Source organism: Vidua chalybeata, chromosome 9, assembly GCF_026979565.1.
Source record: "Vidua chalybeata isolate OUT-0048 chromosome 9, bVidCha1 merged haplotype, whole genome shotgun sequence".
Taxonomy (NCBI): Eukaryota; Metazoa; Chordata; class Aves; order Passeriformes; family Viduidae; genus Vidua; species Vidua chalybeata.
In genome coordinates, this window is record NC_071538.1 from 21536668 (window position 1) to 21560756 (window position 24089).

Genomic DNA, 24089 nt, shown 5'->3' on the forward strand with positions numbered 1-24089 from the left:
TTACAGCTTGGTCATTTCATATCCTCAACTGCTAAACTGGAGGAGAGCTCAGGATTTATATGGGAATCTCCTAAAGCAAGAGTGTGCTTAAACAGGAAAAGGCAGTAACACTGACTGATGTCAGATTTCTCACTAGGCTGAAATGGTAAGTATTATGCTGCTAAGACTTCTGCTTTATTTTCAATGAATTAAAATTTGTTTCAGTCACATGGTCTTAATATACTGTTCACGAATTCCAAATCTTGTAATAATGTGTCTAAATGCTTTTTGTCTCTTAACTTCAAATCCATTACCTGTGTAGTTTATTGTGGTCTATAATCTTTACTGATGTGACTTTTAACTAAGTAAAGGTGAAATGCACATCTCTGTGTATGTACCTGATACATAAATGTGCTTCTGTTTTTGGAAGAAGTATGGGTTAAAAGCAAACTAAAAATCAGAAAGCAAACTTGAAAATAGTTGTGCCCATATTTAAATTCAAATACTAATAAAACCACTGAAATATGTTGGGATGAAATAGGCTTTGCACTTTACTTTTTGGAATCTTCTTCATCCTTTAAGGCAGATTTTGTGCTAATTCTCTACAAAATGAGAATCACAATAGCTGCAGAAACACTAGGTGGGTCCCAGAAACAGTATGTTTCTGTGTACAATTTCTAATCAGCCTGACTTCCCAAGTCTAACTGTTAACCTCCAAAGATGAATAATTAGCCAGACTGCAGCAGTGCTGTGGTGCAATGATACTGTCCTATTTTGGTGCTAGTTTGTTCAAAGCCTGCGCAGGAATTTCTTCTGATTGCTCCTCTTTATCGTGTACATGTGCTCTTAAAAGGCAGGTACAACCCAGAGCTGCTGTGCTAACACCTGTCCTATTTTACAGAGTATTTTAGAGCAGCTTCTCAATCAGTTCTGGGGGTTGTGCAGTTACTCAGAATCTCTGGAACATCCTGTAGCCCGCAATGCTTGCTGTACCTTTGGGTTTGTAAAGGTGTTTTTCAGGGAGAGCTGCCTGGAAAGAAGGAATCCTGTTTGTCCTGGGAAAACCTCTCATTGCTAAAATTGGGCTTTTTAAGCATTACTAAGTAGCTAAATATTGTATTAATGTACCCATGATACAGGCTGCAGTTTCCTTCTCCTAAAATATCTACAAATCACCAGAAAATATTTGATTTTATTACATTGCTATAAATAGAAACAAATACTGAGAATTTGTTGAGAATGTTGGCATTTCACGTTTTGCAGAAATAGGAGTAATTAGTTAATTCTTAAATTAGAGTTAAATATAAGAAGGTTCATGTATCAATCAACCAACTATAAATATAAATATATATAATGCAATTAAACTCTTATTGATGTATATTTAATGCAATGAAAGGCCAGTATTTAAATTTGAGTGCCCAGTTAAGTGCCTGATTTCCAATGCTTCTGACTCCATGCTATTTCATTATATATCTGATTATATTTTTTTAAGAATTGTATTAAGGTATGTGACAAGCTGGTAGCTAAGCAAAAGGCTGATAGATCTTTCTAGCATTTAATGGACATTGCTTTTTGCCAGTTCTGAAGGCCATGTAAGTTGAGTGAATTTAAACATATAAGTAAACGATGAAAATTATTAATAAATATTTCTGCTTCATTACCTGAATCCTCAATATATGTTCTGCTTGCTGAATATTTTCAGTAATTAATACAATCTACCAAGTTAATGTCCCAGACTTCAACTGAACTGTGCCCACATGTGGAATCTCATCTTCAGAATCTAAAATGTGCAGGGTTCATGAATAGAACTAAACCTAAATTATGATGCAAAGGCACATTACCTGAAAGGTGACTTGGGAATCAAAAAATGATTGGATTTAAGTAATTTTTGTTTCATGATATAGAGACTTAGCAGTATTTATTATTTTACTATTATATTGAGTTTTTATCCCACCTGATAAAAATTATTTCTAAGCCAAAAAGGAGAGGAAAATTAAAAAATACATGCCCTCAGAGGGGAATTTAATTCAGGTGGCTTTCAAAACATTTGCTTTCTATTAGTAGCTTTGCAATGCTTTGGTGGAAAAAATAATCTTTGACAAGGATTTAACACCTGTCCTTTTCAAGTTGCTGAGGAAAGTCCCTCTTAGAGTCAATATGATTCACTCAAGTACTCAAAAATGAGCCTTCTTCCCTCAGCTGCCTCCCTCACCTTTCCTAAAATCTCAATTTGTGATTTACACATAGAGCTGTGATGTAAACAATACAAAAATCGTTGTTTACGTCTGTGCCCGGTGAGGAGGGGGCGAGCAGGGACCCCGCTGCCGCCGCCGGCCGTGACTCAGCGCTTTGGGGAGGCGGGGAGGCCTCGCAGCCGGCCGGGACACGAAGCCCCGGGGCCTCGCCGTCTCCTCGTTAATGAGTAGCAACGCGGGGCCGCCCCGGGCGCGACACCTTCGCCCCGCGGCCGCTCGGGGCTCCGGGCAGCGCCGGCCGCTCCCGTCCCGGCCCCGCCGCTCCAGCCGGGCCCGCCCCTCTCCCAGTCTCCTCCGCGGCTCCCTCTCCCGAGCCAGGCGGAGCTGGAGCAGGGAGCGACGTCGTTCCTCGCCGCCGCCGCCGCCTCTCCCCAGTGACCGAGGGCACCGGCACTGCCTGGGGGGGCCCCGTTCTCCGGCCGCCGCCCGACGCCTCATCCCCGCCTCTGCCGGAGCCGGCACTGCCCGCGGAGCAGCCATGAGCTGGGGCACGGAGCTGTGGGTGAGTCCCGGCTCGCCTCTCATTGTGTCTGAGATTCGCCGCCTTCCCTTGTCTGCTCGGGCGGCTGCCCCGGGGAGGCGCGGAGCGGCCGGAGCCGAGGCGCTGTGCTTTGTTCGGCGCAGGGGCGGCGGGCAGGGGCTCGGGCGGGGCGGGGGTCCGTTGCCGGCGGAGGGCGGCGGCGCTGGGCCGGGGGCCGCGGCGGGGCGGGAGCGCCGCGTCCGGGGTGCGGTGCGCGCGCGCCGCCTGCGCGGCCATGGCGCTGCCCGGGGCGGCCCCTCGCCCTCCGCCCGCCCGGCGCGGTCACGGCGGGACGGGCGCTTTGTGTGTGCGGCCGGGGGAGCGCCGCGCTCGGGGCCCGGCGGCGCGGCCCTCGCCGTGCTCCTGGCACGGCACGGCACGGCTCGGGGCGGGGTCCCGGCGCGGCCCGGGCAGCCTCGGGCGGCGGCAGAACTGCTGCTCCCCCGAAAAGCGCCGGGCTGCTCAGAGGAGCGAAGCGTTTTCAGCTGCCGGCCCTAACTAGACGCAGCTCTACTGTATAGCTTTGTTTCTAAAAGTACCGCAGAATGTTGGCTAACACTGCATTGTGTTTGTTTTAAATACGAATAATTGGCAGCAACGAGACAGGCAGTTTCCGTCTCGCGTTAGGTCTTTTCTTAAAGCTCCCCTCTTCCCTCCGAAGGCTCTGTGGCCGTGCCGAGGACGGCAAGGAAGGGGCTTCTCCCGGGGGAGTGCCGGAGCGAAGCACGGCGGTGTCTGCTCGCACTGGTGGCGTCTTGTATCTCCTCAGTCAGGTTCCCTGCTGCTGGAGCTAACGCTGATCGTGGGAATGCTTAGGCGTAAAAAAGAATAGTACCAAGGAGTGTTTAACATCCCCGCTTTAAATGCCGCCTGCCCTGCATTTACTTGCTTTTAAAGACACTGAAACAAAGACTTTTGTGCTAAGGAAAAAAATGACTGAAAGCTAAACGTTTCAGCTTGAAGTCTGGTCCAGGAACTTAATCTGGACCTAGCATTATAGGTTGTTCATGCCTTCTTTTTTTTTTTTTTTTTTTTTTTTTTTTTTTTTTTTTTTTTTGGTGTTGAATTAAATACCTTTATCAGTATTTTGTAGTGCAGGGCTATCAGGGCTATTAGTCTCTAGAGGAGCAAAGATCTGCTCCACACCGAGACAAGTGGTTGCCCGAGGAGCCGGGGCAGCCGCGGCGCTGCGGGCGGAGTGCCTGGGTGGGGCGCGGGGACTGGGAGTGCCCGCGGAGCTCCTGAAGCCACCTGAATTAAGTTGTGTCTGATTATGCAAAATGAAGATGTAATAGCATCACGTGTGCTACGCGCAGAAGCCTGATTTAAAGGTATTTAGGGGTTACTTTAGTGTTTTGCATAGTACCTTGTACTTTGCTAGGATTTGTAGGCACGATGAGAATTCAGAAAAAATACACTTTTTAAGTACTGATGACACTGCTGCAGCAGGCTTGAAATCTAAAACTGTTGTGATATTGGCAGTGAGGAGTAACTAAAAGCTGTGATTTATATTGGCCACACAAGAGTGTGTGTGCAGCTCATGCCTGTATGAATTTCAGGTGAGGGGTGAGTGTCACTTAAGGAGAGTGGGGTTGGCATTTGGGTGAGCACTGACTATAAGCACTCAGGTATGTATTGCTTTAGAAAACAGAGTTTTAGCTTACTCATATCAGCTAATTTTCGTAGCCTCTTAATTGTATTTGGGTTTGGGGTTTTTTTTGTTCATCGTGTAAATGACACTTGAAAGTTTTATACTCTGTCTTGTGTTCAGTTCTGTATGAAAGTGCTTGTCTTTGTCCTGTGTTTAAGAAACATACTAAAAAAGATGGATTTTGACCTCAGACTTCCTTTTAATGATTGGCATTTAACTCACAGTGTTGTGAAACTAGCTGCAGTTTATTTTGACCTACTATATTTCTTTTCTCCTAAGTCACTAATTCTTACTCATTAGTTGGAAGAAATGCCAGAATTTTAAGCTAAATGTTTTACTGCAATACTTTTATTGTAGCAAAATTAAATACATTTTTTGCTTGATATCTGGAGATGACCTGCAGCTCTACACTGAGGTAACGTCCTGCATAAAATGGTCTGTTTGTAACTATGTAACTAGACTTTGACAATACAAGTTTTTACATCACGGGGTGGTACCTTTTACATTTTTTTAATTGAATCCAACCATACTTTAAAAAATGTACTATGTTATGAATCAAACTGGTTTCTTAGAAGAATATTCAGTGCTTCACTTACTGTAAAAAGTACTAAACTTTAATTGTGCTGGGCAAGTAAAGATTACTTTTTTGGAGATCTGGCACAAAATCAAATTCATTAAGAATTATCTTAAATCTAGTTTAAAAACACAAGGAAAACCAGTATTGTGGGTCTTCAAAGACAGGGCTCTGAAGAATAGAAAATTAAACTCTTAGACATATTTGTGTTCTGCTGTAGCAATTCCTCCATCATTCTCTGTTACGAGCAGCAGTGGAGCTACAGGAGGCAGCCTGAGCTGCTCTGTGTTTGCTGATGGCAGCAGGGCACAAGGAGTTCGGTCCCCAGCTGCAGAGAACTCTTCTGCTCAGGTTTTCTGGACATAGGGCCTAAAGCTCTCCTTCATTAGTGCTTTCAGCTCATAAAATGGAATTTTTCAGGGTTAAGTCTGGTATCTAGATCATAACTTTTAAAAACATTTGCACTTACCTATATATGCTTCACTAATTCATTGAAGCAAGTTTGATGATTCTGTATCAGACGTTTTTAATATCTCCTTAACCCTGCCTTCTTAAGTTGTATCTATTCATGTTGTTTTTCGATATTTTATGCTGATTTGCATTTCTGAGGTATTTTTTAAATTGTTCTGTAGTTTTATACTGTATACTATTTTGGATACAGTAAAAAACTGAGCACAGATGAATATGGAGACAAATAAGAAGCCAGAAGAAAACTTAGGGGAAAAGGAAAGCAACTCATGTCTGATATTTATGTGATAATTATTAAATATAGCAATTCTGTTATTGAAATGATACATATGCTAATAAAATGGTTACATCGGGGACTGGAAAAGGAAAGTTTTTCTTTGATTGGCCAGTATTTTCTAATTCTTTAAATTAGGTAGCTGTTTTTCAAGAAAGTTTTTTTCTTTTTTAACAAGTACACCACCATTCTTTGAAGTGAGTGTGCATTGTACAAAATGTGTATGTCTTGATTAGACTAAAGCATTTGGTGCTTTTCAGTGTGTCTTGGCCAAAAAACATGCTCCTTGTTGTGTTTCTTTTGATAGCTCTGAGTGAAATAATGTAAAGTAATAATAACAAAATAAATGTCAAATCATGTAAGCCATCCTGTGATTAGAACTGTTTCATTCCACAACATTTTCTGTACTGTGGGAAATACGCTCTCTTTTTCTGCTTTCTTACTACAATAAACATTTTTTATTATGCTTTGAAAATCTTACTCAACAAATAGTTTTATTCTCATCGGTCTGTGTACCTTTGTGATCACTCTGTAGCATGTTCCTTATGGTATGACCAGACAGGACCCAAGATACTTTGGTGAACTGCTTTGCATAATATTCTCTTAAGGGTTAGAACAGAGCAGAGAGCACTGGCAAGTCTTGTCTAATTCAGTTGAAATACATTTTATTATTGGGTGCCAAATTTTCCTATCTTTAATATATAATTTCTTCATAGATAACATTTGTAAAGCAGTAATCATCTGAAGAAAGGTGGCACGTAATCGCAAAGTAGCATTGCTGCCCTTCATTTGTAGTGGAAAATTGCTGCTGTTTATTTAGATACAGATACTTTTCAGAATTAACTTTTTGGAGTGTGTCATGCTTTTTTCAAATACTGCACACTTATGTTCGCCTCATGAACAGTAGGAGTTCAACACATTGAAGTTGTGGTTAGATTTGTATTTTTGCTTTATAGATTGCCCTGACTTCTATCACACTGTGCTGCGACATCCAAGGCAAGAATAGATAGATGGGACTAAAATTGGGGTTGGGTTTAGTAACTTTAAATATTTGGAAATAAAAATGATAGATTATGGTATGTTTAAGAATCTTCTCAGCATGAGCATCTGTTCAGTGTGTGTTTCTGTACACCTGGAGTTCTTTTCGTGGTGGGCATAAAGTGTACGAATAGTATTAACATAGAATATTTAAAAAATACATCTGGTTATTGCCATCTTGGGTTATTGTGCTGTTAAATCGAATATGTAGTGTATTTGCTTTGATGCTAAATGCTTACTAAGCTTTGGAGAGTGGAGTGTAGCTGATAATGAAGTTCTTGGTGTAATGAGAGGAGACAGTGTGATTGGCACTCTGAAGTGGCTTCTTTGGAAATTAATTAAAGAGTTTGTGCTGTCTCTTTAAAAGAAAAAACAACCAGGAAAGATGTTTTTTAACTTCAGATGCACGTTCTGTTGTTCCAACCCCTGTGAACTCCTTAATAGCAGTTGGCAGAAAAAGAGTTTGAATACCATGTCAGAACATTTTCAGTCTGTAGAACCAGTCTAGCCATCTGTTTCTCACCTCTTGATAAATATTTAAAACAGAAATTTTGCTGAGGGCTTTTTGTGCTGCGATTTCATGATTAAAAAGAAATGGCTATAGAAGACTTAATGATACTATTGTTGTGAGCTCCTTGGGGCCAGAAGCACACCATCTTTTATAATTAAGAAACCACTGGCACTGTAGAGTAGTATTTTAGAAATTACTTATGTTAGACCAAAGAAAGATCAAAGAATATTTGGTGATGTGCTCTTTTTAATCTTTCCTTGAACAAAATTCATTCTGTGCATAAACCCAAGTTCTGTTTTTAAAAATATTGAATAACTTGGTTGCATCAGTAATTTTTCAAAAGCTGTTAAAAATTTTCTTAGGCTTTCAGTCCTGCTTTCAGACATTGTTTCCTTCTTGCTGTAAAATCTTAGTCTTTTTTTTTTGTAGAAGATAAATCATGTGGTGATGTTGTCTAATCTTAAAAGTTGTCAAGTGTAATTATAGATGAAAAACATCCAGAATGTAAATATGAAAGAGTTAGCTTCAGAAAGTAGCTATTATATAGCATACTTCTGTTGTAGTAATTTATTGCATTTTTGTTCACTACATTAGAAAATTTATTTTTAGCTAAATAGAATTTTTTTCCCAAGCAAAAAGAGGTTTTTCTCTTGAAACTGAGAAACCTTTCTTGACTGTTAATGTTGTGGGTATGGTTATGTAGTTACTAGCATTGTTAATGCAAATAAAAAACCCACTATAAATAATTCTAAATATCAAGCCATATCCCATATGGAAGTTCTTACGTGATTTTGAATCTTAATATTTTGTAAGTTTACTTTCCAGTGTGCTGACATATATTCTGTTAAAGAAACAGGGGGATGTTTGAGAGATGGAATGTGGATTTTTTTTTTTTTTTGTCCCTAGAGTTCTCCATTAGCATAACCCAAAGATTACAAACAGTACTCTGTAGAGATTCTCTCTTCAATGGGTACTCTTGCTGCTGTGGTCTGCAAATGTGTGCAAGGAATGTGTCTTGTGGCTGAAGTATAAGATTACAGTGTTTTCCAGATGCATGGCATGGTTACACATTTCCCCTGTCTTGGGTGACATGCTGGATAAAATGCCTGATCGCTGTCAGGTTCCTGTCTTTCACAAGCAGTGTTGTGTGGCTTACCTCATCCTTCGGAAGACCTGAGATTTCCAACTAGAAAGTTATGTAAGGATCAAATACTTGGTTATTGAAAGTGTAGTTACTTTTGGCATTGGTGTGAAAACAATTGTACTGAGTTTTAGTTGGAAATGTTTATCCATATTTTTCCAGCAATTGTCTGGTTCATAAACATCTGACCTTTTTACTGGTTTTTCCAGGAAGGGGTGTGTCGTTGTCATGAGACTCAATCAGTTTGGGTTTGATGTTGAGCATAATTTAAGAATGCATACATGTGTCTTTGACTGTCTGTTTAGAAAGTGGGTTTTTTTGAGTTTTGAAAGCTTTATCATCTGATATCTATTAAAAAGGCATGTGTTTTTCTTTATAGCCCCACTTGTTTATGTACTTGGAAGTGTATATGCTTTTCAGTGAAACTTGTACAAACATACATGGGACTTTACTAATCTGGAAATTCTGAACACTGGAAAAGTATTGCTGTCTTGTAAAAGATGTATGCAGTATCCTTGTTGATAGTACAAAATCTAAGAGTTGCCTGTATCAAGATTTTAAATGCTGCAGCTCTCATTTGATTTCCTGAGTGAGAATAGTAAACAGGTTGTTGGAGATTGCAGGATCTTTATCTCAGCCAAGCTGAGGATTTCTTTAAAGCATGTATCTGTCAAAGTAATGATCTCTGGAATCACAAATCCCTCAGAATTTGGGATGAAAAACGCATGGGAAGATAAAAGTTTGTTGGCATTGTGCTCATGGCTGAGGGTTGCCCCAGCAGGTATGATTGGTTTGCAGGTAAATGAAGGAAGACAGAAGGTTTGTTGTTATTGCTTGTGTAGTTACTGATGCTGTAGATGTAATGAAATAAGTCTGATATCTAAAAGTTAATTAGTGCTGTATTAAAATTAGTTCTTAAACTGGATTGATCTGGGTGAGACCCTCATTTATTAATATAGTATTTTTAAATACTTCAGTCCTTACATTTGCAGAGCACTTTTTAGTGTTCTTGGTAAACCTAGGAATTGAGTAACATTGGGTGTTTTATTTTTGTGTGGAGGGGAAGTTACTTAACACAATTCAGATTAAATTTTCATTGTTCGTGCAACACATGCATACTTTATAAAGAACTTGAATTCTTTTTGGTAGAGAAAAGAATTCCCTGAAGTCCAGATATGTTCAGCTTTTTCCTTGTAATAGTGAACAAACTGTTCAGTGAAAGCTGAAATTCCTGTCAGATTGTTTCATTTTGCCCCTAGTGAGTTTACGTACCCCAGTCCCAGTGCTCTCTTGGCAGAAAATTCAGAGGTTTGTCTTCAGATGTATGTCAGTGCTTCAGCTGGATGGGAAAAGAAGGGAAAAAAAAGTATTATACTAATAAAAGCCTTCTGGTTTTCATTAAAATGCAGACCCTCTGCACTGACTTTGTTTATGGAATTATCTGCAATAAGTTTCTGCGTTGCTGGGGATTTTTTCAGCTACAAGTTCTAGTCTAAGAGGAGAGTGGAAGGAGTATTACATTTTGTGCTAGGTGACTAGAACAGGAAAGGGCTGAATTTTAGGTGCACTGAATTTTCTGAAAATTTCTACAGTGTGGAAATCTGAAATAGTTGCATGTAAGATTCATGAATACCTTTTCACTGATTTTTTTTTTTTTTTTTAATTCAGAACTCTACTTCTGCTTTGTCAGTTGCAATGAACAGGGCATTAGACTAATTAAACAGTTTTCTGGCATTGTGCTTTGTGCATTCCCCTGTAGTTTTATTACTGTTTACATCTTTTGAAGGAGAAATGCAGACTTACTGTGAGCTAAAAAGCTAATATTGCAAGACCTAAATCTTTCTTGGGCTTTAATGTGGAACTCTCGTGTTATCTTGGGCAAATAAACTTACTTTTTGTCCCTGTTAGTTGGGTTGTAGAATTGGAATATACTTAGTTTGTTTTAATCAAATTAATATCGTAGCAATATCTGTAGAATACTTTAACATTCTTTATGTGTAAGGGCATGGTAATATGGCGTTTTAAAATGTTGAACCATGCACTTTTATTTTGGTTTTGGAGGGGGTAGAGTTAATTTACTATGTAGTAGCTGGTACAGTTTCTGTGATTTGGTTCCTCACAAATGTTTGATCCAGAGGCAAGTACCGTGCGAATCGCTTCTCCCTGGCTGGTACACGAGAAATAGTACAATGTGCTTTTTTGTAGTTCCATATTAAGTAAAAAATACTTTTGCAGCATTGTACAATGTAATTACATCCACTAGATTTGAGTTTGGAGTTATTTAAGTTCTGAAGAACTTCTGAAATATGACAGCAATTGCACTGGAGAGTTGAGAGGCAGCCTTAACTTTTGGCATACTTGAGGTAACCAAATGTGAGTGCAGGTGGTGAAGATGGGTGTGCCTCTTGGAACTCCATCTGCATTGTAAATCCTTTGTAAAGAGAGCATTTGACTGCTGGATTCTTTCTCATGATGGATGCCCAATTCGAGTGGGTGTGAAAACCTCACTTTGTATATTCTAGTCGGTAGAGTCATTGGAGGGTGTTTACTACATGGGTATGCTTCTTGTACACTTTGTCTTTACCCCAGATGCCTCATTTCTCTCAGAGGACGTCAATAATGTTTTACTTTTCTAATAATATCTTCAAATAAACATTTGGTTTATGGCATGGGGTTTTCTTGTGGCAGTGAGTGGGAAAATAATTGGTGTGTGTGAACCCCAGACAACACCTGTGCTCCAATGCAGGAAGAGGAAATTATAATATTTATAATATCCAACATTTTTAATCCTTTCAGTAAATGGATAAAGTGTTCTTCAGTTATCTGCTATGGCATCAAATTGTCCTGCAATTTTTCCTATATTTATGTGATGCCCATCACAATTACAGGAATATTTAGGGTATTTGACATTTGAAATCAATCATGGGAGTGTATTTTATGTTTGTATTTACGTAAGACCTACTACCATTAGTCACATAGTGTCCTTGTGTTGTGCAGCATTCTACACAAACTCAGTGTAAATAGCATCCTCAATCCAGTTAACTGCGAGTTCCAGCAGGGGCTGGGTCCTGTAGTGGTGGTGCCAAATGAGAGTTGTGCAAACCCCAGTATTGTTCAGCACAGTGGGCAGTGATCTCAACTGCAGCCTCGTAGCTGTTTCTTTGGGTGAGCCTTGCAAGCAAAGGGTGGCAGTGGGGCGGACCTTTGTCATATTTGCAAGAGATGAGCACCCAAACAACCTAAGAGAATTCAGGAAATACTTGTTGAAAAGTACAAGGGAGTGTTGGTGTCTCAAGCGAAGCAAACAATAATCCCTTGGTATGATGAGGTAATTAGCGAGAATCAGCCAGCAGTGCCCTTGAAAGTGAGGTTAAGAAGCTAATGTGTGCTGTGATAGAGATAATGCACCCAGATAGTGCTGGGTGAAAAACACGTGGGCAAAAGGATAATCTCTCAGTGCCAGAGAACAGGATGTGGTGTGGTTGAGAAATGAGATGGGTAGGGAATGCCTAAAGATGGCAGATCTGGAATGGCTAGAAAGAGACTGATTAAAAAAAAAAAAAAAGAGAAGTTGTTAACAAGTTTTAGGATGGACATAGATTTGAGATTCGGGAATGAAGTCAAATAATCAGGTGAAAGAAAGGTTATAGTTTGAGACTTTAGTGTAAAAGGCATAAACCAGTAAAGTGCAATAGCGGCAAAGGTATGATGTGCATTATATGCTTTTAAATGAAATGTTTTATCTTAATTTTTTCCCTGAGAACGACTTCAAATTGGTGATTAGTAAATGGAAAACTGTTTGAAGGTCCACTAAGGATGACTGATAAAACAATTTTGTTCTGTAGAGTCAAATGTGAATTCCCTCATGCCCCTAATACCTACTTTATTTGCACCCTAATACCTACTTTATTTGCACCCTAATAATGCAGGTACTCATTTACATATTTAATTTTACCAATACTTGTTCATTTTATGAGCATAGATCTCACAGGATCTGTGAAACTCATTAATGTGTGTGAGACTAAATACTGTATTACCAGGACATTTTCAAAGCCTTGTTTGGTTTTTGAGAAAGGGAATATTTGCAAACTAGCTCTGCCTGTAGCTTGTAGTTGACACACAGCATTATTTAAATCAGCAACAATTACTGATGTTATTTTCTTTAATGGATCTTTTTTTAGCCTTATGAGTTTTGACTGCTATGAACTGTGAGTTAGAAGAACAAGAATATGTACTTGGATTTATGAATGGTGAAAATTTTATTTTCAGAGTATTTATAATTTATTTAATTAAAAGCTTTATCTCATTAACTGTGGTTTTTATTATCTGGGAAATTGGGTAAACAACAGATGATGGCATTCAATGTTTGTACAATATGGTCAAGGTGTTACAAATTTATTCGGAGGAGGGCAAGAAAAGGATGAACTTGTCTTGAAAAGTTCTCCAGCATGTTGTAATAAAATGGTAAAAACCAGACTGGAATATCTGGTTAGGTTTCATGTCTAAGAAGATAGCATGTTTAAAGAGGAAAAATTAATTTCTTAAAAATAAATAGTAACTTATCAGGAAAATCCAAATGTTTGAGATTTTTCTACATTGTAGTAATGTGAGGGGAATGTAGACTGTACAGTTCCATGAAACTTAACTAGAAATGTCACCATGTCAGGCAAGCTGTGCAGTTTTGTGAAGTATCCTGGCTCTGCATGATACTCAAATATTTACTCCTGCAGCAAGAGGTGTGGTGATCTGATTAAGTGTTTAGGTTTAGATTGAGGAGACAGGGTTGTGGGTTATTTGTTTTGGTTTATCTTGATTGCTTCTTTGTTTTGTAAAGACTGTGTTATTTCTGCTGACATTTTGCAATCACATAAACCAGATTTTTTAACTTATCTCCCCAAGTTTGAGACCCTGTTAATATTAAGACCTCTCTTTAATAACAAGGGTAACTTCTTTCCAAATGGCTTTTTAAGAAATGTGTTCACTTTGGTATTGGTGCTAAGGAGAATAATTACCATCTTTCCAGAAGCAGTGTTACAGTTCCTGCTGTGCTAGCCTAGCACTTGAGAGATCTGAGTGGATTTCTCCAAGTTCCAGCTTTATGTTCTGCATTCTGAGAGAGAAGCAGTGAGGTAGGAGTAGTTGAGTGCAGCAAGAAGTTTTTACTGGAAGAAGCATCCACTTAGTGGATTGGAACTGGAGTTCTGTAAAACCAGGGATTGGCTCTGTATATTAAAACGTGGTGTTAGGCAGAATGTGCTACCTGCTCTTCCTGCTTGGGTGCCTTAGCCCCAGTGACATCCACTTACTTTGGTTCTGCAGGGTTGTCGTTCAGTTTCACCGAAATCTCAATAGTTGAACTGAAATAATTTTCTTAAAAGAGTTAAAATACTCTTAAAGATGAGATGCCAGTGGTATTTAAGCGTAGTGATTCTTAGATGAAATGTTTTTCCATGTTCTGTCTGCTTTATACTTCAAGGCTGTAATTGTGGGCTGTGTAATGAATACATTTTGACATCATTTGTATAAAATCCCTTACAATTTTTGAGAAAACATGTAATTGTCTTTAAAGTGGTTGTGCTGAATGGCCAGGATTCATGCTTTTTACAATAATGAGGCACCATGGAATATCAGTGTTCCAAACTCAAGTTAAAACCTTGAGTTTTAATTCTGAAAGGAGAGCTTCTACAGACCTTTATGCACCCATTAAGTGGAAATACTGCTGTTAGTTTATTTATACTGGAAAATGTGAATTTTAAGACCTTATATGTAAATGTTTCTTATGATCTTGATAGACTATTTGTAGTACTTTGTACTTAGCATTTCAACTTCTAATAATGCAGGCATAATCAGACTGTAAGTCAAACCTGAAACTTGTGGCTTTCCTGACTGCTTTTCTTCATTATGTCATTGGAAAAGAGGTTTGATTTTTTTTTTTTTTTTTTGCTGACTTGTGTTCATTTGTGGGAAGAGGATCATGCTCCCCTATCTCCCTAGTTAATCTAACAATTGTTTGGATGTTGCCTGTTAACCTTTCAGGACTATTAATACTGACTGTCTTACGAAGACAGCATAGCTTTTCATACTATTGAAATAGCTTTTCATAATGTTCTTCCTGTCCTTTCTTAATCAATGTAAAACAATGTTTCATATGGTTGTAAAGGGGTTTTTGTTTTTTAAGGAAGGTGGTGAATTTTAAAGCATTTCTTCAAGAGCACTTTGCAGATTTTTCATTTATTTTCAGTTGATTTAAATTATCTCAAAGTGGCACAGTATGTAGCTTAACCTCATTGCAAGAAATACTTTTAAAATATTATTGTATTTTGCAAAAAGCTGATAAGAGCACTTGAAAAATATGACTAAAAATCTGTGCATTCCTGCTGTAGTAAAGGGGTTTGAAGCTTTGCTTGTGGTTGGATCCCTTATCTTTTGATAGTCTCTGCCACTACAGCTAATCCAATAGTAAGTTTATAGCAGGAAATGGCACCCTAACATCTTGAATGGCTTTTTTTTTTTACCATGAAATTCTGCTTATCTTTGTTCTGAGAAGTTTCTTCTGATCTTAATTTGCTAGAAGTTCTTAACAATTTACTTGCTCCATTTTTAGTTTTAGACTATCTTACATAATATTTATTCATCATCTTTCCTTTGATGTTACAATTCATTCAGTTGCTTCAGCAGCATTAGTTTCTGTATTCTGCTTAGTATTAACTTCTATTTTATGAGGAAAAGACATGGATAAAGAGGATGACAAGTTAACAATGAAGATGTGCAAGTTAGACAAAGTTATTTGTAAGGCCATCTTCTGGGGTACAGCATGCTTTCTGATGTGTGCACTATTCTTCTGGGCTTTGATCTGTGTTTGTCATCTCTATAACATGGTATAAAACATCTGTAGCACCTGTAGAGGTGTTGCTGAAGGCTTTCATGTTAGTATTTCAGAAGGCTTTCATAATCAATATTTCCATATGAGGAACCCTTTTCAGTAGCTGTCATTGCTTTAACTTTCTTGAGTGGAAACAACGGTAAATATGTTTTAGATAATCTCATAAGCTGTACATTTAAGCACTATCTTTTGACTTTAAGGACAGTATATTAAAAGACATTTCTAGTAAAGCTGTATTTAATACCAGATGACACAAAATGTCGTATTTCTTATCCAATTAGATTCATCTGGCTGGAAACTGTTTACTGTTTCAGGTGCAAGTGGTTTATTTGAATTACATTTGGTGTGTAATGTAAACTGCTGTTGCCCTACAGTAATATTAGGAATCCTAAGTTACATCTTGGAAAAACACCTTTATTCAATATTTTCTTCACAATTTTATGTGTCTAATTTCCTGTCAGTATTTGCCTACTAGCTGTGCATTTATTGATGTTGTGGTCCAGTTTAACTGCTACTCAGTTTTATGCTGTATTTTCTGGGAATCTAATTGTTTCTGTTAGCGTTCTTTACCTATTACACCTGCTTATTGCAAAAATCTATTACTAGTTTATACATTAGAGTTGTAAAAATTAGAAGAATTGTTTCCAAGATACACAGATTCAGAAATCAGAGATGACTGTGCAGATGTTGGGATAAGTGTATTATGTAGTCTCTACAGTTCTTTGTTGAAGTGGGGAAAGCTATTTTTCAGCATGGGTGAAAAATATTTTAATTTGCATTTTAGTTGATTATTGAGTTTGGAATCCGTGATGAGAAATGTTTGCAGTGATCTTGAGCAACAAAATTCTGTGTCAGTCAGATACATGGCTTAGTTAAAAGTATTATTGTTAAGATATTAGTACATGTTATCTCAGCATGATTTTAACATGGAAGTAAAATTACGCTGATGTTGGTGACAACCATTTAAGGTGGGTGCTGAGAACCACAACAGTTTAGAGAGCATTAAATTATTTCTAAATTGCTCTCGTGTTATTGTTGATTGTCTCCATGAAGTAACTAGTTGATACATTTATTTCTATGAATGAACTGGTTTGTGGCATGCTGGAAATTGAAGTATTTATTTTGTGCTACTATGTATTCTTGAGAGGCATAAAAGTTTTTGATTGTTTGTATGTATGTATGTAACCAGAAAAAAATAAGAAACTTTAATTTTATTATCAGGAGTGTACTCTAATTGCAGCAGGTTGATAGCAAGTGAGATTTTCCAGCCTAATGGACTAATGCCAGATGTGTGCCAGCCTGATGGACTAATGCCACTAGTGCAGGGCACATCTCATGTCAGTTGATTCATGCTTATATATATAAAAACTAGTTTGAAAACTGAATTTTTAACAATTAGAGTAAAACCAAGTCCAGTAGAACTTTGGGAACTGAAAAGAAAATATATTAACTATAGGCTTTCTTTTTGCAATTTAGGAAATACCAATAATTAACCCGTGTTCCATGACATTAACATCAGGGTTATATTCATTGAGAATGTAATTGCTAAAGTGCTGTTTCAGGGTACTGCTGAGAAGTTAATATAATATATTCTCAACTTTTACTTTATCCACTTTTGCTGCCTTTGTTTCAGTTTACTAATCTGCTTTGTAATTGGGTAGTGGATATACTTAAACTTGATGTAAAATACTTCATATATTTCAGTTTATTGGTTAAGTATTTTGCTTAAGCTTTTTTATGATACTAAAACAAATACTGTTTTCACAATTAACCTTGTGATTTTTTAAATGCAAATTGTGCATTCTGCTCCCATAAAAATTGTAGTAATTTTGCATAATCTTATAAAGAATTTTAGGGCATCTGGGAAATTAATCCTTGTGACTTTTTTTGTGATATGGTATGTGATACCATAAGGATGCTCAAAATTTAGTCAAATATATTTTGATAAATGATCTTTTGAATGTTTTAAACATTTAGTATTTCTCTGAGGCTGATGGGAACAATAATATCAAATAGTTTCCTTTCCAAATCATTCTCTTCAGAAAAAAAAAAAAAAAGTTGACTGGTGAGTGTCTTTAATTTTCCAAATCTGCTGAAGATGCACTGAATTCAGAATGTTTATTAATTTTCTTTCTAAAAGATATGCATGGTTTTACACAATGATATGTAATGGCATAAAAGCTAAAAAAAGAGACACTTGGGGAAAAGGCACTTGATTTAATTTTTTCTACCACAAAATCATGATGTTTTTTTGATTACACTTTGGCTTGATTTAATCACTGAGTTTAAAATGTTTTTGCTAAGATATGAAATGTTAAGGTTCCTCAGATATGAAACATCAATTTTCAGTGTTTTTTTAATCAAGCCAGTAATGTTAAAAAACAAAGTTGAAACTCCCATGTTCAATTAGATGGTTTCAGTTTTATAGTCAATGTAATAAAAGATGTAACAGTTTTATGCAGTATGAAAGATATGGGTTTTGGTTTTCTCATTATGTCATGTTTTATTCAGTAATTGAGGCTGTTTGTCAGAGTTTCTTTTGTGTTTCTTTGACAGTTCCTAGACCATTGATTATTTACAGAGATTTATCCCTTATTGGTTAATATTTTGCTAGTGAAACGAGTGCTTAGTAAAAACATGAGTAGCACTTCATGTTGAAGAATGAAATCACAAATAATTAAGTTTACCATAAAGGACATACTGAATGTTGTGTGGCAATGACATCAAGTACAGGAAAGGTTATAACTTTAGGTGACAAAAAGACTGTCACTTTCTTCTACTTCCAGATCAATGTGTAATAAGGAGTGTTAAGTTCCACAAGGTTCTTTGGGTAGAACTGTTTTAAAAGGAAAGTAAAAGTACAAAATTCTGGAGGCATTCAAGGCCAGGCTGGGTGAGGCTCTGAGTGACCTGGTCTAGTGGGAGGTATCCCTGCCTAGGGCAGGGGGTTTGGAACAATGTGATCTTTAAAGTCTTCTCCAACCCAAGCCATTCTATGATTCTACATAGTGAATTTGTAGTAAATTACTGTTCTGATCTGCAGTATTTGCTGCAGTTGAATTTTGAACTATGTCTGCAGTATATCACTGAGCACTTTTTACTGTTTTTATTATTTCTGATTTGGTAATACTGAAAAGTCGTTAGGAGGGAAACCTAGTAATTATTTACTACAGTAGTAGTTTTTCTGTGGCTGTGATCAGTGGAACAAGATGCTTTGCATGGAGTATAGAATTAACCCAGTGTTTAAAATGCTGCTGTTAAGTTGGATTCCCACAGTATTTCTTTATTAAGCCAGGAAGAATGTTCTCAGTATCTGCTTTTAGAGTAAAGAGTGAAGTTACGTCAGAAGGGTAAGCAGTGCAAAAGAGGCTTAAAGAAGGAAATAAAAGGGAAGTAGTGGATGAACAAGAGTTGAAAAAAATTAGAAGAATAAAAAATCTTGAGAAATTATGAGAGGGAGAAACTGGCAAAGATGCTTCTGTTTCAGTCACAGAATCATGGAATGGGTAAGGTTGGAAGGTTAACAGTGGTCCAAGCTCCCTGCTCAGGCAAGGTCATCCCAGAGCACACTGCAGAGGATTGCATCACGACAGTTCTGGAATATCTCCAGTGAGAGAGACTCCACACCCTCTGGGCAATCTGTTGCAGTGCTGTCACCCTCAGAGTAAAGAACTTCTTCCTCGTGTTCAGGTGGAACTTCCTGTGCATCAGTTTCTGTCCGTTGTCTCTTGTCCTGTTGCTTGGCAGCGCCCAGCAGAGCCTGGATCCTCCTGGGACACCTCCCCTCACACACTTGCAGGCACTGCTGAGGTGCCCTCTCCGTCACCTCTCGCTGAGCAGCCCCAGCTCCCTCGGTGGCTCTTGGCGAGATGCTCCGGTCCCTTCATCGTCCCTCTTGTCCTCTGCCAGACCCGCTGAGGAGCTCCCTGTCTGTCTTGTGCTGAGGAGCCCAGAACTGGGCACAGCACCTCAGATGTGCCTCACTGGGTCTGCGCAGAGGGGCAGGATCACCTCCCTTGACCCTCTCACAGTGCTTCTCCTAGCATTGTCCTTGGCCCTGCTGGCTCATGGACAGCTTGTTGTCCACCAGGACCCCCAGGTCCTTCTCTTCAGAGCTGCTCTCCAGCAGGTCAGCCCCCGGCCTGTGCTGGTGCCTGGGATTGTTCCTCCCAGAGCAGGAGCCTGCACTTGCCTTGGTAAAGTTCAGGTGGTTCTTCTCTGCCCCTTCCAGCCTGTGGAGGCCCTTCTGAAGGGCTGCACAGCCCCTGGGTGTTGGCCCCTGCTCCCAGCTTCGTGTGGTCAGCGAATGTGCTGAGGAGGCATCGGCCCCTTCTTGCAGCTCATTTATAAATAAGCTGAACATCCCGGGCCCAGTTTTGAACCTCGAGGTCTAGTCACAGATAAAGTGCTGAGATTTGGTGCTTGTTCATCTATACAGTTCAGATCTCCACTGGATTTTAGTGTGAGTACGCTTATGTTTTTATCAGTTTGGTCAGGAAGGAAATAACTGCTTCTGCTGAAGTACCTTTTAATTTCTATGTTAACTATTCATTTGACTCTCAAAAAGAAATTGGCTCTCAAACACGAAATTGATGTGGTCTGGTGTCGCTATTGCCAGTGTGACCCTGTCGTTCATGTTTATTTCTGTCCTGAATGTGAGTACTGAATTGCTTCAGAAGTATGGACACTGAGTATGCTATAAATTTACTTGCTTTCAGTATGGAGCTCCTGAAGTGGTGCAGAATGTATTTATGGACTCCACTGTCTTTTTAATATGCTGGGTTACAGAAACAGTATGAAAAATGAACTGTTAAGAGTTTGGACTTGGTAGACGTTTTGGAAAGAATGAGGAACCTAGCTATGACGGTTCAAAAGTGTGGGTTTTCTTTTCAGAACACTGAAGCTTGTATTCAGCTTTTGTATATGCAACTTCAGTGTTCAAATATGCTGTAATAGGGTTGTTCTACCTTTTTGAAATTGTAACTTTTTTAATGGAAGTGCATATGCTTATGGTTCAATTACATCACTCTTGTTTTCTTTGTAATTTAAGGAAAAATACCTTGTTAACCACGGGAAAAAGTATGTGTTTTTGTACTATTTGATTTATCAGAGGAAGTACATTTCTACTAGAAATAAAGGTTTTATGAATAATGTTATTCTTACAATACAGGTTATGATTTTGAAGTCTGTGGTGAAATATAGGACTTTACTGTGTATTTCTGGGCTCATATCTTAAAAACTCTGAGAGAAACTGATACACAGCACAATTGCCTTACATTTTAATGTTATCTGAATCGCAAAATCTTGAAAAATTCCACTGTTTTGAAGGTGCCAGTAATAACATCTGGTTTTGGTTTAAATTCTTTATTCAGTTATGTTAATATTACTACGAATTTTGCTTCAAAAACAATGAGTACAGTAGATTCCATTGCAAATAAAGGACATGGGGGGTGGTGGTGGTTTTCATTTTGTTTTGGGTTTCTGGATTTGGGTGTTGTTTTATTGTTTCTGGGGTTTGTGTGTGTGTATGTGTTTGGTTTGTTTTGTCAGGATATTTATCTGTGTCTGAAATAATGTTCCAAAGAATAGAGGAAGGCTCTAATTTACTACCATGTTAATTTCTTCTTAAGTGTATGGATCTGGTTTTATAATCAAGCTTGAAAAGTATTTACTGTTGTTAGCAAGATATCTGTGAAGGGAAAAAGATGTGGCTACTATAGTCCTTCTCTTGAACACTGAAGTGTATTCACAGGTGACACTGGAAAGGGAGGTTCACTTTTTGGTAGGACTTGTTAGAGAAAAATCCTCTTGCTCATTGGGTTGACAAAACAAACAGCATATGGCAAATCAGTTACCAGCCTTCCAGTCCTGTAACTATTTACATAACTTGTCCCGTGATCTCTGGTTTTCTGAAGTACTGAACAGTATCTGCTCCCTTTTAGTGGGGAGTGTGCTCGGAACAGTCCATGGTGATTAACTCGGTTAGTATTTGCAGCCTGTTCTACACCATAAAAGGCTAATGGTTTAATTCAATAAAATTGAAGGGCTGATCAAAATACCTGTGTATAGGTATCTTACTGAGTGGTTTAGAAGAGCAAATATTTGTTTGTGAGCTATGAAGTTATAATTGTATCTTTTGAATACCAATAGCAACAAATGTAAGTTTTATGCCTTTGTCTAAAGTCTGTCTGATGGGAGCTGATAGTAACACTAGGAAATACCTTCTCATATTCCAGCTGCATTCACTATAGCTTCTGCATGTAGGAGGAGAGAGTAGTTGAGACAGTTTATCAGAGCTATGCTGAATGAGGAGGTTTTGTCTGGGTCTCTGTGCTTGGAGCTAAAAGATTCATGTTACAAGAACCACTATATATTATTCCTGTACCAAGTTTTTGTAGGTTTACTAGGTATTGTAATTACAACTATTGTGAGAAATTAACTTAAAGTTAAGAGCAGGATATGTTTGTTATAGTCTTGTACTGTAAGTTTTATTTTATGAGTTGCTGTGTAGAAATAGTGCCATGAAATGTGTTTTTTTGGGAACTGTTGACAAGAGTTTAAGATTCTATGTGCACCTTAATTAAATATATATGAGGAAAGTTATAAGGAATATACCTTGCTATCTGTGTTAAAATGAAGTTCTATTGGTGATACTCAGTGCCTGGATTCTGTATAGATGTTTTTACACTATATTTGCCCTAACTGTCAGAATCATAAACAATATGATTCAACCCATACCAGATAGGTTCTGTTCTTTCTGACTATTCTATTGAGACAAAGCCTAAAAATGCATCTTTTAAGTGTGAAACACACTAAATTGACTTATCTGCCTGGGATTTCTCCATCAAATTTGTTAAACAGTTTGTAACTTTTAAGTCAGTTGAAAATGGTAGCCTACAGTCTACTTAATAGCTGAGCAGATAAATACAGGGAAGTTATATTTGGACGAGAGGGAAGTTGCCATTCTCCCTTCTTTTTCATTTCCCCCATCTGGCAGAAAGTAGTTCCTTGTTTTAAATTCGTATCAGGCATCTTGGCTTTTTGATGAGTTCAGAGCTGTGACCCTGTTATAGTTTTAAACTGTAGCAAAGTCTATAGAATAGCCTCCAAGTAATATGCAAACTAAGTTATTTTGAATGTCACATTTCAGTTCAGTAAAACTTACTAAATAGTGCAGTGTAAGCTGGGTCTCATGGTTTTGCAGCTGGACATGTTGTAATACAACTTGTACAGAGTTGTGTGTGCACATGCAGAGCTGGTGGATCTTGTTTTCTAAATTTGTGATGTAGGGCATCTTGGTGTTCTGTAATATTCCGCGTGCAAGCCTTCCGTCTTTCCCCTATTGCCTCGCTTTGTAACATCGAGACTACTCCCTTCTTGTCTTGAGTGCACTGTTCACTCCCTTAATGTATGGAGAGGAAAAATCCAGTGCAGACTGTGCTTGTTAGATGCTATGCCAGACTGGCCAGAGCAGGAATTTAACCCTTCACTGAAGAAGTTGTCAGTAGGTGAGATCCCTTTCTTGTTTGTACAAGTTTTGAAAAAACAGATCCTGCAGAATGCAAAAACAGATTAAGTCACATGTGCAAGAACTGGGGAGTGTCAGAGCTGCTTGCTCAGTCAGTCTCCCGTGGATGCATTTTTAGTAATATTGTGGAAGTATCTGTAGTTGGTGGAGAGGTATTTAAAAGTTTTGAAGGGTTTCAGTAGTTTCATCAAGGGTTCTTTAGCCATACACTAAAACATTCACCTTGTACGTAGAGTGTCAAGCCATGTAATAATATTTTGTAACTGAAGAACTAAATTATTGTTTACACAATTTTTCAAAAATAAAAGTCTTGCATCAGTGTTTTCCAAAGCAAATAATTTGTTCTTGCAGATTTTCTGTAGGCTACTATTAATCATGCAGTTTAAATGTTTAAATGTTTAAATCATGCAGTTTAGCACTTTAAATGTGCTGGTTTTGCACAGAACTTCTGCTTCACATGAGGCCTCACATGGCTGTTGGTCATACAGCAAATTCAGTATTTTGCTGCTTCGATGATTTATAGCCTCACTGCTTTATAATCTGCTCTTCTAGTGTTACTGGAAAGATGGGATTTTCTCCAGATATTTCTTATAATGAGCAACAGCATCTCTAAGCATTGTACAAACAGTAGTAGCATTTTTTTACTGTGATGCATGATATCGCACTTACTTCATTTAGGGTTAAACATAGTCTTCCTGTCTCCTATTTCAAGTGACATAACTAGGACTAAAATGTACTTATGCCTCAGTCTGTTTATTAACAACCTTCAGCCATTCCCAGAAGACTCAGGAAGTGCCTGTTTTCTGGCTTGGCTATGTTGAAAATAAGATTTCTTGGTATTTAGGGGAATGGACATAATTATATCCTTTGTATATACAGGGCAAGTGTAATACTGCCCCTGTGTTAAGATGGCAACTATTTTAATTCAATAATGTTCGAAAATATAGTTTGTGATCTGCTATTGTCTTGGATAGAGATGTTTGAAAATGGTCTGTTTTAAGTTAGTGTGGGAATTAAGCTTAAAATAGAACGAGTTTCAGAATTAAGCTTTGGTTCAACTGCAGATAAAACTCAAGTATTCTAACAATCTCTATTAAGAACATATGTGAAAAAAATCTGGCTAAGTTTCTTTTAGAAAAAGTCTTCCCAATTAAAAGTTGAATGAAATTAAGGGGATGATTGAAAGCTAAGTGAGTGTGTTCTGATCGAGTTTACAAAGTAGGATTTCCTGACCTATATTTTATGTATGCTTGTATTCTAGTGATAC

General features: G+C 38.1%; 1 protein-coding gene across 3 annotated transcripts in view; it reads left to right on the top strand.

The window, feature by feature from the left end:
* The first annotated feature begins 1973 nt into the window (after positions 1 to 1973).
* Positions 1974 to 24089, top strand: part of FNBP1L (formin binding protein 1 like) — a 57645-nt gene continuing 35529 nt past the window's right edge. The window contains exon 1 of one of the 3 annotated variants that reach the window (XM_053950640.1): positions 1974 to 2736. In XM_053950640.1, the coding sequence (XP_053806615.1) occupies positions 2398 to 2736 (339 nt within the window). In that variant the 5' untranslated portion in view covers positions 1974 to 2397. The remainder of the gene's footprint in view (positions 2737 to 24089) is intronic. The other 2 variants (XM_053950638.1, XM_053950639.1) reach the window with 2 other exon arrangements.